The sequence below is a fragment of the Hypanus sabinus genome, chromosome 4, assembly GCF_030144855.1.
Source record: "Hypanus sabinus isolate sHypSab1 chromosome 4, sHypSab1.hap1, whole genome shotgun sequence".
Classification (NCBI taxonomy): Eukaryota; Metazoa; Chordata; class Chondrichthyes; order Myliobatiformes; family Dasyatidae; genus Hypanus; species Hypanus sabinus.
Window position 1 is genome coordinate 56,940,035 of NC_082709.1, and position 15,187 is coordinate 56,955,221.

General features: G+C 41.7%; 1 protein-coding gene across 1 annotated transcript in view; it reads left to right on the plus strand.

Annotated features, from left to right (window-relative positions):
- als2b (alsin Rho guanine nucleotide exchange factor ALS2 b) overlaps positions 1-15,187 on the plus strand; it is a 155,336-nt gene that overhangs the window by 88,103 nt on the left and 52,046 nt on the right. The window contains exons 16-20 of the mRNA XM_059967134.1: positions 232-298; positions 1,696-1,895; positions 2,268-2,333; positions 3,152-3,250; positions 13,554-13,718. Coding sequence (XP_059823117.1) covers positions 232-298; positions 1,696-1,895; positions 2,268-2,333; positions 3,152-3,250; positions 13,554-13,718 — 597 coding nt within the window. The remainder of the gene's footprint in view (positions 1-231; positions 299-1,695; positions 1,896-2,267; positions 2,334-3,151; positions 3,251-13,553; positions 13,719-15,187) is intronic.

The window sequence follows — 15,187 nt, forward strand, 5'->3', positions numbered from 1 at the left end:
ATTTATCACATTTATGGAGGGTGGTTGCTTCCTCTCATGCATATTTTTGCTAAGGCAAAGATTGGCATGTAAGGCAGTGATGCAGATATTAGAAAGTTGATGGGTATAAGTGATACTGCTTGAAAATACTGGTATTGGTGTCTTGTTACTTAACACTCCAGGTCACTAACCTCTAAATAACAAAATTGCCCCTGGCCCCCAGCAGTTATCTGTTTATACTTTTGTGTGTAGGAATTCCCTGAAGATAACTACACCTGAAGAACAGTTCATCCTCACTGCGGCGTCTCCACAGGAGAAGGTAAAGTGAGCATCGTTCAAATTCATCCAAACTTCCTGGCTTTGAAAGAGTTGTTTTCTGATGGCCACTTTGAACTTGATGGGAAGTAGTCCACCAAATGGGCTTCAGCAGTCAGTGATTTCATTGGGGAATGGTAGACTGAGTGGGCACTGATGCCCACTAATATGGAAGAAGTTTAAGGTTGTCCATTTTGGTGTACACAGCAAAGAAGCAGAGTATGTGTTAAATGGAGAGAGAGTGGGGAGTGTTGATGTTCAAAGGGATCTGTCAGTTGCTGAAGACAAGTGTAAAATGCAGCCAGCAGCAAGGAGGACATGTGGTGTGTCAGCCTTTATCATGCAGGGTTTGATTACAGGAGTGAGGAAGTCCTGTACAGAGCCTTGGTGAGACACTGCTGGAATATTGTGCCCAGATTTTGGGTTCCTTGCCAAGAATTTTCCATAGAGTTCTTACAGATTTGCTGTGTGAGAAAATTACAACTGTGTTCACTCTGCAAAATTTTTGAAGTTTCAGTGATGTTCTTTAAGCACTAAAGGCCTTTAATTTAGATGCTGCAAGGCTGTTTCTGCTAACTAAGGAGTTTAGGGCCAGGCAGTAAAAGGGGATGCCTGTTTAGGACTCAAATGGGAAATCTTCACTCCCCACTTCCTATCTCCTGCTGTTGCAGGAAAGCAACATCCATGATTGCCCCCCCCCCCCCACTCCATCACCCAAAAGGTGTGCTCCCTTCTTGCTGCAGTCATCAGGAAGGAGGTACATAAGCCTCAGTACTCTCTCTACCAGGTTCAGGAACAGTTGTCTCTTGAAGAGATAACTTCACTCACCCCATCACTGAACTGTTGCTACAACTTATAGATTCACTTTCAAGAACTCTTGATCTCATGATTCCCTCATTCACTCATTCTCTTTCATATTTGCACAGTTTGTTGTCTTTTGCACACTGGTTGCTTGTCCACTCTGTGCAGTCTTTCATTGATTCTATTATGGCTTTTGGAATTACCGAGTATACCCACGAAGAAATGGATCTCACAGTTGTATCTGGTGTCGTACAGGTACTTTGATAATAAATTTACTTTGAATGGAAGTTGGTGAACTTTTTGAAATTCTCAGCAACAGGGCTGCAGATGATTAGTCATGTTCATTCCAAACGGAGGCCGATTAATTTTCAAACATCAAGGGATTTGAGAGATTCTGGTATAGTGTGCAGAGGTTAAAGATCATCTGAGATCATGAATTGCAAACGGGCTCTTGCCAACTTGAGTTCTGTTAATGTAGACTAGAAAGAAGAGTTGAGTTGTCCACAGGAGCAAAGAAACCAAGTAAAGTGGTTGATATAGGTGGGTGTTCAGACTGTCTAATGTTAAATTGTAAAATGTTTCATTGTAATCCCATTGCAGACAAAGTGGCTAAGAGCAATTAACCAAGCTGTAGATCAGGCATTGAGTGGAGCTTCAGATAACATGGCTCTTGGACTGGGTGGTGTCATGAGAGTAGAACCTCCAATTTCTCGCACTGCCAGTTACACCTTCTACAAGGACCCACGGCTGAAGGAGGCAACCTACGAAGGTCGTTGGTTGGCTGGAAGACCACATGGCAAGTTAGTATTGGCACAATACTGAGGGTCTACAGTAAATGCAAAGATTTTCATGTTTTGCTTGTATGCACCTACTTGTGTGTATGCACACATAAATGTAAAGAATGTGCATACACTATCAATGTGCCTTGTGTGTTACTGTGTGTATGTATGTGGATATATATACACATTTACACACACGTGCATTGGGCATGATAAGGAGGGCATGTCTTTGCAAGTGTGTCATTTCAAGTCCTGAGGATTGATTTGTAAAGATCCTAACTGTTGGCTTTGGGAGAAAAAACTTTAAAATGATCAGGGAAGAAATTGTAATTACCACAACTGAGACTTTGGTTTGATTCTCAGCACTTTCTAACCTTGTTCCTTTAATTCCAGGGGTGTATTGCGGTGGCCTGATAAGAGATTCTATTCTGGCGATTTCAAAAATGGTTTGGAGGATGGGTAAGTATCGTAAAATTCTGTGTGACGGTAGAGTTTACTGATCTCATCTGGCACAGCAACTGCAGGGCAGTAGATAAGAGCAAGATGAAAAATAACAGCCAGCGCTGTCCTTCCCTTTGTTTTCAGAGTGTGTTCGCTTGTATGGATTATTGAATAGGAGCAGAGATAAGTGATCACAAGTACTGACACCTTGTCACAGCATTTTCAAACTTGATGGCAGCTGTAAAGAAATTGGAGCTCAAATAGCAAGTTTTTCTTTTGGTGCCGTACAATTGGAGTAGCAGTTCTTTGAAAGAAATGTTAAACTGAAGTTCTGCCTCCTCTGATACAAGTAATGGTGCTACTGTGAAATTATACCTGCTGTCTTGGGCAATTTTATTATTTGCCAGTTGTACTGTCAGCTGCCTTGCAGCTTGCAATCTTCTGTAAAGGATTTTCAAACCTGAAACAATAACTCTGTTTATCTTCTTATAGTTGCAGTCTGACCTGCTGAGTATTTCCAACGTTTTCTGTTCTGATTTCAGACTCCAAGCGTCCACATTTTCTTTTTGATTTTTGTTTCTGTTTAAAGGGGCTTGGTTGTTAACACTACATTGGTCATGTCCCTGAGGAATGCGTAGTACAAGTGATATACTGTGCTAATATTGAGAATGATGGCCCTGCTGTTGCCCTGCAGAATGTGGTTTAGACTGAGTGCAATAGAAGGGACTCTAAAGTCTATAAAGCGTAGGTGTTGCAAAGTGGAGCAGTGTTCCCTTCCCATTTGGGACAAACTTCTTGATGAGTACGAAGTTTTAAATGTATTTCTTTCTTATCAGGTATGGAGAGTTGATTGTGACCTGCAAAGCACTCAAGAAGAACAACCACTATCAGGGCCACTGGAAAGAAGGCAAGATGCACGGCCATGGAATTTATAAGTAAGCTCAGTTCTCAGTTCATCCACCAGTTAGCTTTGGAGTCTAGTGTGATATGTTTCATGTTAGGAGGATTATCTGATTGTTTCATTGGTTACCATAGTGAGGTGGGAATGGTTAGGGTCCTGATTTGTTCTCTCTGTTTTTGTGAGGTGTGTCCACTGGTTAAGTAATTAACTCATTCCTTATATGCCTCTAGCATTGTGATTGAATTTGTGTACCTTCCATCTGATTTCAACTAAAACTTCCACTGAGAATTTTGAATTCACTGCAGACTGAAAATGGTTGTACCCCCCCCCCCCCCCAACTCTACCATTCCCACTTTAATCTCAGTTCCTTAGCATTGACAAAGACTGTTGATGCTGGCTAATCTATATTTCTTTGCCTGATGGTCCTAGGGAAAGGAGTGACATCCCATATTTCTAGGCTTGGGAAGCTCTTTGGTGCCTTCAATTATTGTAGTTAACAGGTAGAAAAAGCCTGTTAACAGTACTTTTTAATAAAAAAAAACTTGGGTCTTGCATCTGTGATGCATGAACTGATAGAAAAGCACTGCAGTTAAATGTGACCACATTTCCAGTAATTGAGGGGGAGTAAGCCTGAGATTGAGATATTATGATGCATCAGAGGTGAGGAGAGTTACCTGGATACAACAATCCAAGAGGCAGTCACACACATCAGATTATGTGGAGCAGCATTGGTGTTCAAGGTTGGTTTGGTGTGATCACAAGTGAGCCAAATGTGGGGATCCTGAGCAACTTGGCCTTGCACTTATCCAACGGTACAAAATTCTTAAAGCCGGTACAGATGAGAGCAAAGTCTGCGGGGAGGATGAACAACACTGTGGTACCTGGGAATCATTCAACATGCAAGTAAGAATTTTCTAGTGAAAGTTTGTCTGCTGCAGAGTGTGCTTGAGGTCCCAAATGCTGTGTAGCCTGTTTGATACCAGGACAGGAAGGGGAAACAATTGTCAAGATCCATTTGGGAACCAGTGACATTGCTAGGAATGAAAAGGTTCTGCTAAGAGCATTTGAACAATTGGAGTCCAAAACAAAAATATTCTATTTTTCTGAATTTACACTCAAGCTATTAGGCCAGTAACTTAGCTGACTTTGTGTTCCAACTTGTGAGACATCTGCACCAGGGGTGGGGAAAGAAAGAGCTATTCTGCTGGCCAGGCTTCATCTGAACCGAGCTGTAATCAGTGATCTAGCAAATTGTATAATTGTGCCTTAAACGAAGCAGTAGAAGGGGAGTGTAGTGTTCTCGTGCAGGGTGTAGAAACTCTGAACTAACACCAAGTTAAACCAAAGTCAATGAAGACAGGATCGCAGTAAGATTAACCATTTACTGTTCGCTCTTCCATATTAACATATGGTGAAAACTGTTGATAAAACAATACAAAATATATACAGTATCTCTTTCCTTCTTGGCATCACATTTACGTTATAAATACTTGTAAAAGTAAAACTACAACAAACTATATTACATTAAAGTCTCATTAAAGTAGTACAGTCAGAATCTACCTACGCCATTAATAGCTTTAAGTACACTTCAACACAAACTTTCCAGCAACACTTACAATAGCACAAGAAAATAAATTTTATCAACCATCATTTCTTTTAACAGAAACAGCGTTAACATTTTTACTTCAACATATCGACTGTCATGAACTTACGGCGTTGCTTCTATGATGTTTCTTAGTGTGTAGAAATGGAACTTCTCTCGCGCTGATCCTGCACACGCAAGCCCCCGCCTTCCCGTTTCTCCAAACCGGTATTTACCCACAAGACACGACGAAACCGGGTGTGACGTCATCACATGCCGCAATACATCACAGACTATGAATTTACCTTCAACAAACTTAACTTTAACTAAAAAATAATTGCAAACAAATTACTAAAGTGAAAATGTAATAAAGCTAAATAAGTGCCTTAAGGGCAACATAGGGAGGGTTGGGTGACATGAAATTTAGAAGGTTGAGAAGGAAGCATAACACAAAAATATAGAGCAATGTGAGTCGGAGACAACCCATACAAACAACAGATTGTATCTTGGTCAGAACAGGGAAAGAAAGATGAGATCACAAAATTGAAGGCTCCTTATTGGAATGCGTGAAGAATTTGTGACAAGATTAACTCTGCAAATAGAACTAAATTGGTCTGATCTAAAGGGTATTATAGAGATGAGATTCTTTTAAATTATCAGATTTGGGATTTAAATATTACAGAATGCTCTTTTATAAGAGCTGAGCTAAGCAAGCAGAGATATTTAGAGAAATAATTCATCCTTTTAGGCATAAAAATCCAGTTGAAAAATGGTGTGAATGTGACTAACAAGAAAAGTTAAGTACAAGTCTTAGGAGAAAAGAAATTGCCAAAGGTGCAATAAACAAGAAAATGTAGCAAATTTGGGCTGGGAAGGTGAAATATAAGAATAATCTAGTAAGAATATTAAATCAAACTGTGAACTCTTCTATAGATAATGTGGGTCCCTTACAGCAAGAAGCTAGAGTGGAACCATATAACATTACAGCATAGAAACAGGCCTTTTGGCCCTTCTTGGCTGCGCCAAACCATTTTTCTGCCTAGTCCCACTGACCTGTACCTGGCCCACATCCCTCCATACACCCCTCATCCATGTACCTGTGTCCAAGTTTTTCTTAAATGTTAAAAGTGAGCCTGCATTTACAACTTCATCTGGCAGCTCATTCCACACTCCCACCACTCTCTGTGTGAAGAAGCCCCCCTAATGTTCCCTTTAAACTTTATCCCCTTCACCCTTAACCCATGTCCTCTGGATTTTTTCTTCCCTAGCCTCAGTGGAAAAAGCCTGCTTGCATTCACTCTGTCTATACCCATCATAATTTTATATACCTCTATCAAATCTCCCCTCATTCTTCTACACTCCAGGGAATAAAGTCCTAACATATTCAACCTTTCTCTGTAACTCAGTTTCTCAAGTCCCAGCAACATCCTTGTAAACCTTCTCTGCACTCTTTCAACCTTATTAATATCCTTCCTGTAATTCAGAGGCCAAAACTGTACACAGTACTCCAAATTCGGCCTCACCAATGCCTTATACAACCTCACCATAACATTCCAATTCTTATACTCAATACTTTGATTTATAAAGGCCAATGTACCAAAACCTCTCTTTATGACCCTATCTACCTGTGACGCCACTTTTAGAATTTTGTATCTGTATTCCTAGATCCCTCTATTCTACCTCACTCCTCAGAGTCCTACCATTTACCTTGTATGTTCTACCTTGGTTTTTCCTTCCAAAGTGCAATACCTCACACTTGTCTGTGTTAAACTCTATCTGCCATTTTTTAGCCCATTTTTCCAGTTGGTCCAGATCCCTTTGTAAGCTTTGAACGCCTTCCTCGCTGTCCACTACACCTCCAATCTTTGTATCATCAGCAATTTTGCTGATCCAATTTACCCCATTATCATCCAGATCATTGATATAGATGACAAATAACAATGGACCCAGCACTGATCCCTGTGGCACGCCACTAGTCACAGTCCTCCACTCAGAGAAGCAATCCTCCACTACCACTCTGACTTCTCCCATTGAACCAATGTCTAATCCAATTTACTACCTCACCATGTATACCTAGTGACTGAATCTACCTAACTAACCTCCCATGCGGGACCTTGTCAAAGGCCTTACTGAAGTCCATGTAGACAACTTCCACTGCCTCCCCTTCATCCACTTTCCTGGTCACCTCCTCAAAACTCTAATAGATTTGTTAAACATGACCTACCATGCACAAAGCCATGTTGACTCCCCCTAATAAGTCCCTGTCCATCCAAGTACTCGTAGATCCTATCTGTAAGTACTCCTTCCAATAATTTACCTACTACAGACGTCAAACTTACCGGCCTATAATTTTCTGGATTACTTTTTGAGCCATTTTTTTAACAATGGAACAACATGAGCTATCCTCCAATCCTCCGGCACTTCACCCGTAGATACCAACATTTTAAATATATCTTCCAGGGCCCCTGCAATTTCAATTCTAGTCTCCTTCAAGGTCCGAGGGAATACCTTGTCAGGTCCTGGGGATTTATCTACTCTGATTGCCTCAAGACAACAAGCACCTCCTCTTCTTCAATCTGTATAGGTTCCATGACCTCACTACTTGTTTGCCTCATTTCCGTTGACTCCATGCCAGTTTCCTTAGTAAATACAGACGCAAAAATACAATTTAAGATCTCCCCCATTTCTTTTGGTTCCATACATAATTGACCACTCTGATCTTCAAGAGGACCAATTTTATCCCTTACTATCCTTTTGTTCTTAATATACCTGTAGAAGTTCTTTGGATTATCCTTCACCCTGACTGTCAAAGCTACCTCATGTTGTCTTTTAGCCCTCCTGATTTCTTTCTTAAGTATTTTTTTGCACTTTTTATACTCCTCAAGTACCTAGTTTGCTCCCTGTTTCCTATACATGTCATACATCTCTCTCCTTCTTTATCAGAGTTCCAATATCCCTAGAGAAGCAAAGTTCCTTATTCTTACTCACTTTGCCTTTAATCCTGACAGGAACATCCAAACTCTGCACTCTCAAAATTTCTCCTTTGAAGGCCTCCCACTTACCAACAACATCCTTGCCAGAGAACAACCTGTCCCAATCCACGCTTTTTAGATCTTTTCTCAGTTCTGCAAATTTGGTCTTTTTCCAGTTTAGAACCTCAACCCGAGGACCAGATCTATCTTTATCCATGATCAAGCTGAAACAAATGGTGTTATGATCACTGCAACCAAAGTGTTCCCCTACACACACTTCCGTCACCTGTCCAAACTCGTTTCCTATTAGAAGATCTAATATTGCATCCTCTCTAGTCGGTACCTCTATATATTGATTTAGAAAACTTCCCTGAACACATTTTACAAACTCTAACCTTTAACTGTATGGGAGTCCCAATCAATATGCGGAAAATTAAAATCCCCTACTGTCACAACTTTGTTTCCTGCAGTTGTCTGCTACCTCTCTGCAGATTTGCTCCTCCAATTCTCACTGACTATTGGGTGGTCTATAATACAACCACATTAATGTGGTCATACCTTTCCTGTTCCTCAGCTCCACCCATGTGGCCTCATTAGACAAGCCCTCTAACCTGTCCTGCCTGAGCACTGCTGTAACATTTTCCCTGACTAGCAATGCCACTCCACCCCCCCCAACCTTCATTCCTCTACCTCTATCACGTCTGAAACATTGGAACCCTGGAACATTAAGCTGCCAGTCCTGCCCCTCCTGTAGCCAAGTTTCATTAATGACTACAGTGTCATAATTCCACATGTCAATCCATGCCCTCAGCTCGTCAGCCTTCCCCACAATACTCCTCACATTGAAATAGACACACCTCAGAAGATTATTACCACCACACACAACCCTTCTATTTGTGACTTTGCATGACACTTTAACATAATTTATTTTCACTCCCGTTCCACTATCTACTCTCGCTCTGGTTCCCATCCCCCTGGAAACCTAGATGAAGATAACAAACCTCCCTTCAAGGATATTGGTCCCCCCTGTAGTTCAGGTGTAACCCGTCTCTCTTGTACAGGTCCCACCTGCCCCAGAAGAGGTCCCAGTGAACCTGAAATTTGAAACCCTGCCCCCTACACCAGTTCCTCAGCCACGTGTACATCCTCCAGAGCATCCTATTCTTACCCTCACTGGCACATGGCACAGGTAGCAATCCTGAGATTACCACCCTCGAGGTCCTGCTTTTTAACTTCCTATCAAGCTCTCTATACTCACTCTTCAAACGCTCCTCTCTCTTTCTTTGTACATCATTGGTACCGGTGTGTACCATGACGTCTGGCTGCTCACCCTTCTATTTCAGAATGCTGTGCATGCGATCAGAGACATTCCTGACCCTGGCACCCGGGAGGCAACAAACCATCCGGGAGTCTCTGTCGCGACCACAGAACCTCCTGTCTGTACCTCTAACTATCAAGTCTCCTATTCTTCCCCCCTCCCTTCTGCACTGCAGAACCGGACTCAGTGCCAGAGATCCAGCTTCTGCAGCTTGTCCCAGGAAAGTCATTCCCCCCCCCACCCCCGAACAACATCCAAATCGGTATACTTGTTGAGGGGAATGGCCACGGGAGCCTGCTCTGTCTGTCTTTTCCCCTTCCCTTGCCTAATGGTAACCCAATTACCTGTGCACTGCTCCTTTGGCGTAACTGCCTACCTGTAGCTACTATCTTTAAACTTCTGATTCTCCCGAATGATCCAGAGGTCATCCAGCTCCTGCTCCAGTTCCCTAATGCGGTTTGTTAGGGACTGCAGCTTGCAGGTGTCACTGTTGGGGATATCGGAGGTCTCCCTGACTTCCCACATCCTGCCTGGCATTCTCTCTATTCTAAATGAACAAAACAAAATTTACTGGGGACCTACCCTCGCCTCTGCCTGTTCACACCGAAGCCTGTTGAGCCAAAGCCGTCTCACTCTGTCTCAGTCCACTCCAATCTACGACAATGGCCGCTGTATATGGCAGTCTTTTTATTTTAAACCTTTGACGTGCTACATCATGCGCCTGTGCAGTCTAACTTCTTTGCCCGGATCAAATTTTTAAAAAAAGGCTTCTCTCTGAGATGTCTTTACTGCTTCGTTCTCCGCCTCTTGCTTCGATGTAAAAGACCATTGAAAAATTCCTCTCCTTTTTAAACATATGGCGCGCTATGTCACGCGCCTGCGCAGTCTAGCCTCTTTGCCCTGAACAGTTTTTTTTTTAAATGGCTTCTCTCCGAGATGCCTTTACTTCTTCACTCTCCGCCTCTTGCTTCAATTGAAAATGACTGGGAAGTTAAATGTTTCACATCTGTCTTCATAGAAGATGCAACAAAACTGTGAAGAACAGGCAGCCAAGGGAAAATGAGGAGCCAGAGTAAATTAACATGATTGGAAAAAGTGGAAGTAATTTGTGGATTTGAAAGTCAATTTTTAAAATAGACAATAGGTGCAGGAGTAGGCCATTCGGCCCTGCTAGCCAGCACCACCATTCACTGTCATCATGGCTGATCATACACAATCAGTACCCCGTTCCTGCCCTCTCCCCATATCCCTTGACCCCGCTATCTATAAGAGCTCTATCTAACTCTCTCTTGAATGCATCCAGAGACTTGGCCTCCACTGCCTTCTGGGGCAGAGCATTCCACATATCCACCACTCTCTGGGTGAAAAAGTTTTTCTGCATCTCTGTTCTAAATGGCCTACCCCTTATTCTTAAACTGTGGCCTCTAGATCTGGACTCGCCCATCAGCGGGAACATGCTTCCTGCCTCCAGTGTGTCCAATCCCTTAATAATCTTATATGTCTCAATCAGATCCCCTCTCATCCTTCTAAATTCCAGTGTATACAGGCCCAGTCGCTCCAATCTTTCAACATGTGACAGTCCCGCCATTCCGGGAATTAACCTTGTGAACCTACGCTGCACTCCCTCAATAGCAAGAATGTCCTTCCTCAAATTTGGAGACCAAAACTGCACACAATACTCCAGGTGGGGTCTCACCAGGGCCCTGTACAGCTGCAGAAGGACCTCTTTACTCCTATACTCAATCCTCATGACTGAGTGACCTAGACTGCAAGGCTTTGAAAAAGGTGACCTTTGGCATAGTGGAAATATTGGTCATTATCTTCCAAAGTTCCATAGTCTGGAACAGGAAGGCTAGAAAAACTTGGAAAAGCTGAAGACCATTTAACCTGTATTAGGGAAGTAACAGCCTATAACTGTGGTGGCAGGGCATTACTGTAACGCTGGGCAGAGTCAGCATGGATTTATGGAAGTGAGCTCCTTTTTGACAAATAGTTTGGAGTTTGATTTTTGAGGCTGTAACTAGAAGGATGGAGACGAGCCTTGTATGTGAACTTTTAAGATGTAGTTACAAACTAATCTCACATGCTCCAATTTTGTTGAATGAGAATATGTGTAGGTTAAAAATTACCTGTCTGATAAAACAATGTACGGTTAAAAACAGATTATTTTTGAGACGGGTTGTTGTATCTCGGGATAAAAACCAGGTCCTAGTTGTTCTCAATCAACATTAGTGATTCGGATGAGGGGAGTAAATGTTATCAAACAACATTTGCTGATGTTACAAACCTGGGTAGCAGTATGAGTTGGGTGGATAGAGGGGTTTCCAGACTAGAGGCAGATTAAGTGAATGGGTGAGCAAATGATACAGAATGTAATTTGTAAAATGAAGTAAACAGGTTGTACCTCCTATCAAGTTAACCTTCTGCCTCAGGGATCCAATCTCTCCATAACCTAATCCTCCAATCCAGGCAGCATCATGTGAAGCTCCTCCAGTGCAATCATGCCCTTCCTGCAGTGTATTGATGAGAACATATAAAAATACTTTGTGTAGTTTAACCAATGTATCATATAGTTGCAGCATGAGGTTCCAGCTCTTGTATTTTATCCCATGTTTTATTATAGGCAAATGACCAGAATGCTGACTTCACCACCCTTTCTACCTGTGCTGCCACTTTCAGGGACATGTACTCCAACGCCCCTTTTAATAAATACTCCCTAGGACCTTGCTATTGACTGTATATGCCTTACCCTTGTATGCCCTCCCAAAATGCATTATCTCACATCTGTCAGGATTAAATTCCAGTTGCCATGGCTCTCCCTAACTTTCCAGCTAATCTGTATCCTGCTGTAGCCTTAGATGACCCCTGTTGTGTTGTTTTCACACATCATCAATTTTCCTGTGAATTGCAAATTTATTAATCAAACCTCCTGCATTCACATCCAAGTCATTAATATACATCACGACTATCAAAGGTCTCAACACCATTGATCATAGAATTCTAATGAGATAAGCAATTGCCTTCCTCATAATAAGCCAGTTTTGGATCTACTTTGCTAGCTTGCATTGGATTCCTCAGTCCAATGTTAGGGTCAGGTTACCGTACAGGACTTTATCAGTAGAGGCTATCCAACTACTACTGTACACTCATCAGTGTGCTTGATTATCTCTCCAAACAAAACACTATCAAATTACTGAGGAAGCATTTCCCATGAACAAAACTGTGCCAACTATTCCTACTCAAGCCATACCTTTCCAAATACAGATAAATCCTGTGTTTTTACTTTTTTACAGTTTGCTTTCCTACTAATGGAAGACTTGCTCCCCTGCATCACCTGGTTTCCTAGCTTTCCTCCTTACCGTCTTTCAGCCATCAGTCACCTCACCTATTGCTGATGAAAGTGCAAGAATCTCTGACAGAGCCCCAGCAATTTCCTATTTTGTCTCCCTTAGCAGCCTGGGATACAGTTCATCAGGTTCTGTAGATTTGGAGCATCTCAGCATTAAGGAGACAGTAGATGCTGCAAGACATCTTGTACTTCCACTTTAATGCTAACATCCTCCATAGTATTACAGTCCCTCACCTTGAATTTTCCATTTGCCACATCTTTCTCCTTGGTGAGTACAGATGAGAAATATTAATTCTTCTCATTTCTGATGAAGGAACTTTGATCTGAAACACTACTTGTTTCTCTTCCCACAGATGTTGCCTAACCTGTCAAGTATTTCCTGTTTTAATTTTCATTTACAACCTTGCCCACATCTCCTGGCTTCACACATGGATGTCCCCTGTGATGTATAAGGGGACTCGTTCTTTCCCTGGTTACCCTTTTTACACTTGATACATGTGTCTGTAATCTTGTCTGCTAATGCTATTTTCTGGCCTCTTTTTGACACTTCTTAAAAATATTTTCCTACATTGGGTAGGGTAACTGCAACATTGTCACAAGCGTCTGTGAATTGAGATTGGTGTTCAGAATTTGGGACACTTGGCAAAAGTTCCTTAATAAAATAAATGTTATAATACGGTTAGACAGGATCTTTAGGCACCAAGAGATGAAGATGATGTGTAGATCAGCTGCAGACAGAATAGATATGATACAGATTACAGCTGAATGGTGTACTCTTTTTATACTGATTTAGGAGCAGTGGAAGTGCCCTGGGCTATTGATCTTTTGTCACAATGTCCACAGTGTAAATGAATCCATTCAGCCACTAACTTTTAAAAAAATTAACTTTTTGTTCATTTGCTGCATTCAACATGTTTAAAGAAGATCCCAAACTTGAAAGAAGAAAAAAATTGGTGACTGTCCAGTGATGTTTTGCTCTTGTACATGCCTGATTGCTTTTCTGTGGTAGCTCTATAATAAGTGATCTCTGATCTTCCTTTCCTGGCTACCTTGACCTCACACCCTTTCTCCCCAATTTCCACTCCTTCCCCCTTTCCCCCAATACTTTCCTCACAGGTATGCCACAGGAGAGGTGTATGAGGGAAATTTTCAAGATAATATGCGTCATGGGCATGGCTTGCTCCGAAGTGGAAAGCTGACGTCGTCCTGTCCCAGCATGTTCATTGGCCAGTGGGCACAAGACAAAAAAATGGGCTACGGTGTATTTGATGATATCACAAGGTAATAGATTCCTTTTCTTTTGCAACAAGAAGTCCCTTTGTGAGCAAACAGTATGCTGGAAAGAAAGTCTGGATTCTGTCTCAGTTTTATGTGTGCTTTGCTCTATCTAATTTGCAAATTGAGTTCTGAGCTGTACAATTTCCTCTGCCTTTTGATAATCAGACTAGAAAAATGTTGACAGGTCTAACATTTGACATTGACACTTAAAGAGGCTGTTTTTGTCATCCACTGGAGACGGCATGTCTAAATGAAACCAGAGAGGTTGAATAGAGTCCTGAAGCCAATTGAAAGCAATCTTGTTCCCTAAAAAGATGCTTTTTTTCAGGTTGCTTTAGCGGTTCGGTTAGATCTGTGTATTCACTCTTACCTTGGACTTGTTCAAGCCACCCTCCTTCAAGTACTCAGCAGGAATGATCAGAGGCCATTCATCCTGTGCCAGCTAGATTCTCTTCAAACTAATTCAAAGACCCTGCTTCCTCCTGGTGTTCTACCCTTCTATAAGGAGATTGATTGTTGCTTTGTGCCTATTGTTTTTGAACACATTCACCCCCCCCCCCCATTTTTTTGAAAGAACACTTTTTACCAGTCTGTGCTGCAGAGCATCAACAACTATTGGTTTTAATATAACGCTGCTATTAGCATTGCAAAATATGACCCAGTGCTTCATGAATAAAATCAGACCAACCAAATGGACATCAAACCAGAAGGTGAGTTTTGGAAATGGTAAATATTAATTTCTATAGCACCATTCATAAGCATTTCAGAATATTCCGAAGTGCTTTTAGGCTGAAGGATATTATTCGCTTTTTGAGTGGCAGAGTATACAGCTGTCAATTTGTGCAAGCTTGCTCCCAAAAGCAGCAATACATAGCTGACTAAAGTAACAGTACCCAGCGTTCCATCACTGCCACTACATGTAGAGTTTCTTGCACTTGCCTGGCAATTAAATTGGTTGCCCCTAGGATTTTTCAGTGGCATGTGATTTTTTTTATATATAAAAAAGAAAAATAATAATTGACTGAACATGAAATAAACTGTATTTGTGACCCAAGTTGCATTGATTGTGAAATTCAACCTGAGGGTTTTCTCTCTTGTTTTACATCCCCATTTCATTTTGGTGTTGGGGGACCCAAGCAGTCATACCATTCTGGATACAATGCACCTTTTGGATCATTGCAAGGTAACTTGGACCAGATGCTCATCTTGGGACACTCCCAAGTCAATGTGATTTTTGGATCTGCAGTACTGACTAGGGAGTTGCAAGCAAGTAAATACCTGAATCCTTGTCTTTAAATCCCTTCTGTTCAGCACACAATACAGTCTTTGTTTTTCAAACATGCCCTATATCCACTAAAGCTACAATTTCCATATCCCTCTTATCATTAAAATGCTGAGCCAACTTCTCCCAAGTCCCTTCCGAACATATTGTCCTGTTCTTTCCCCATCCTTTGCCGTACTCTCTGGAATGC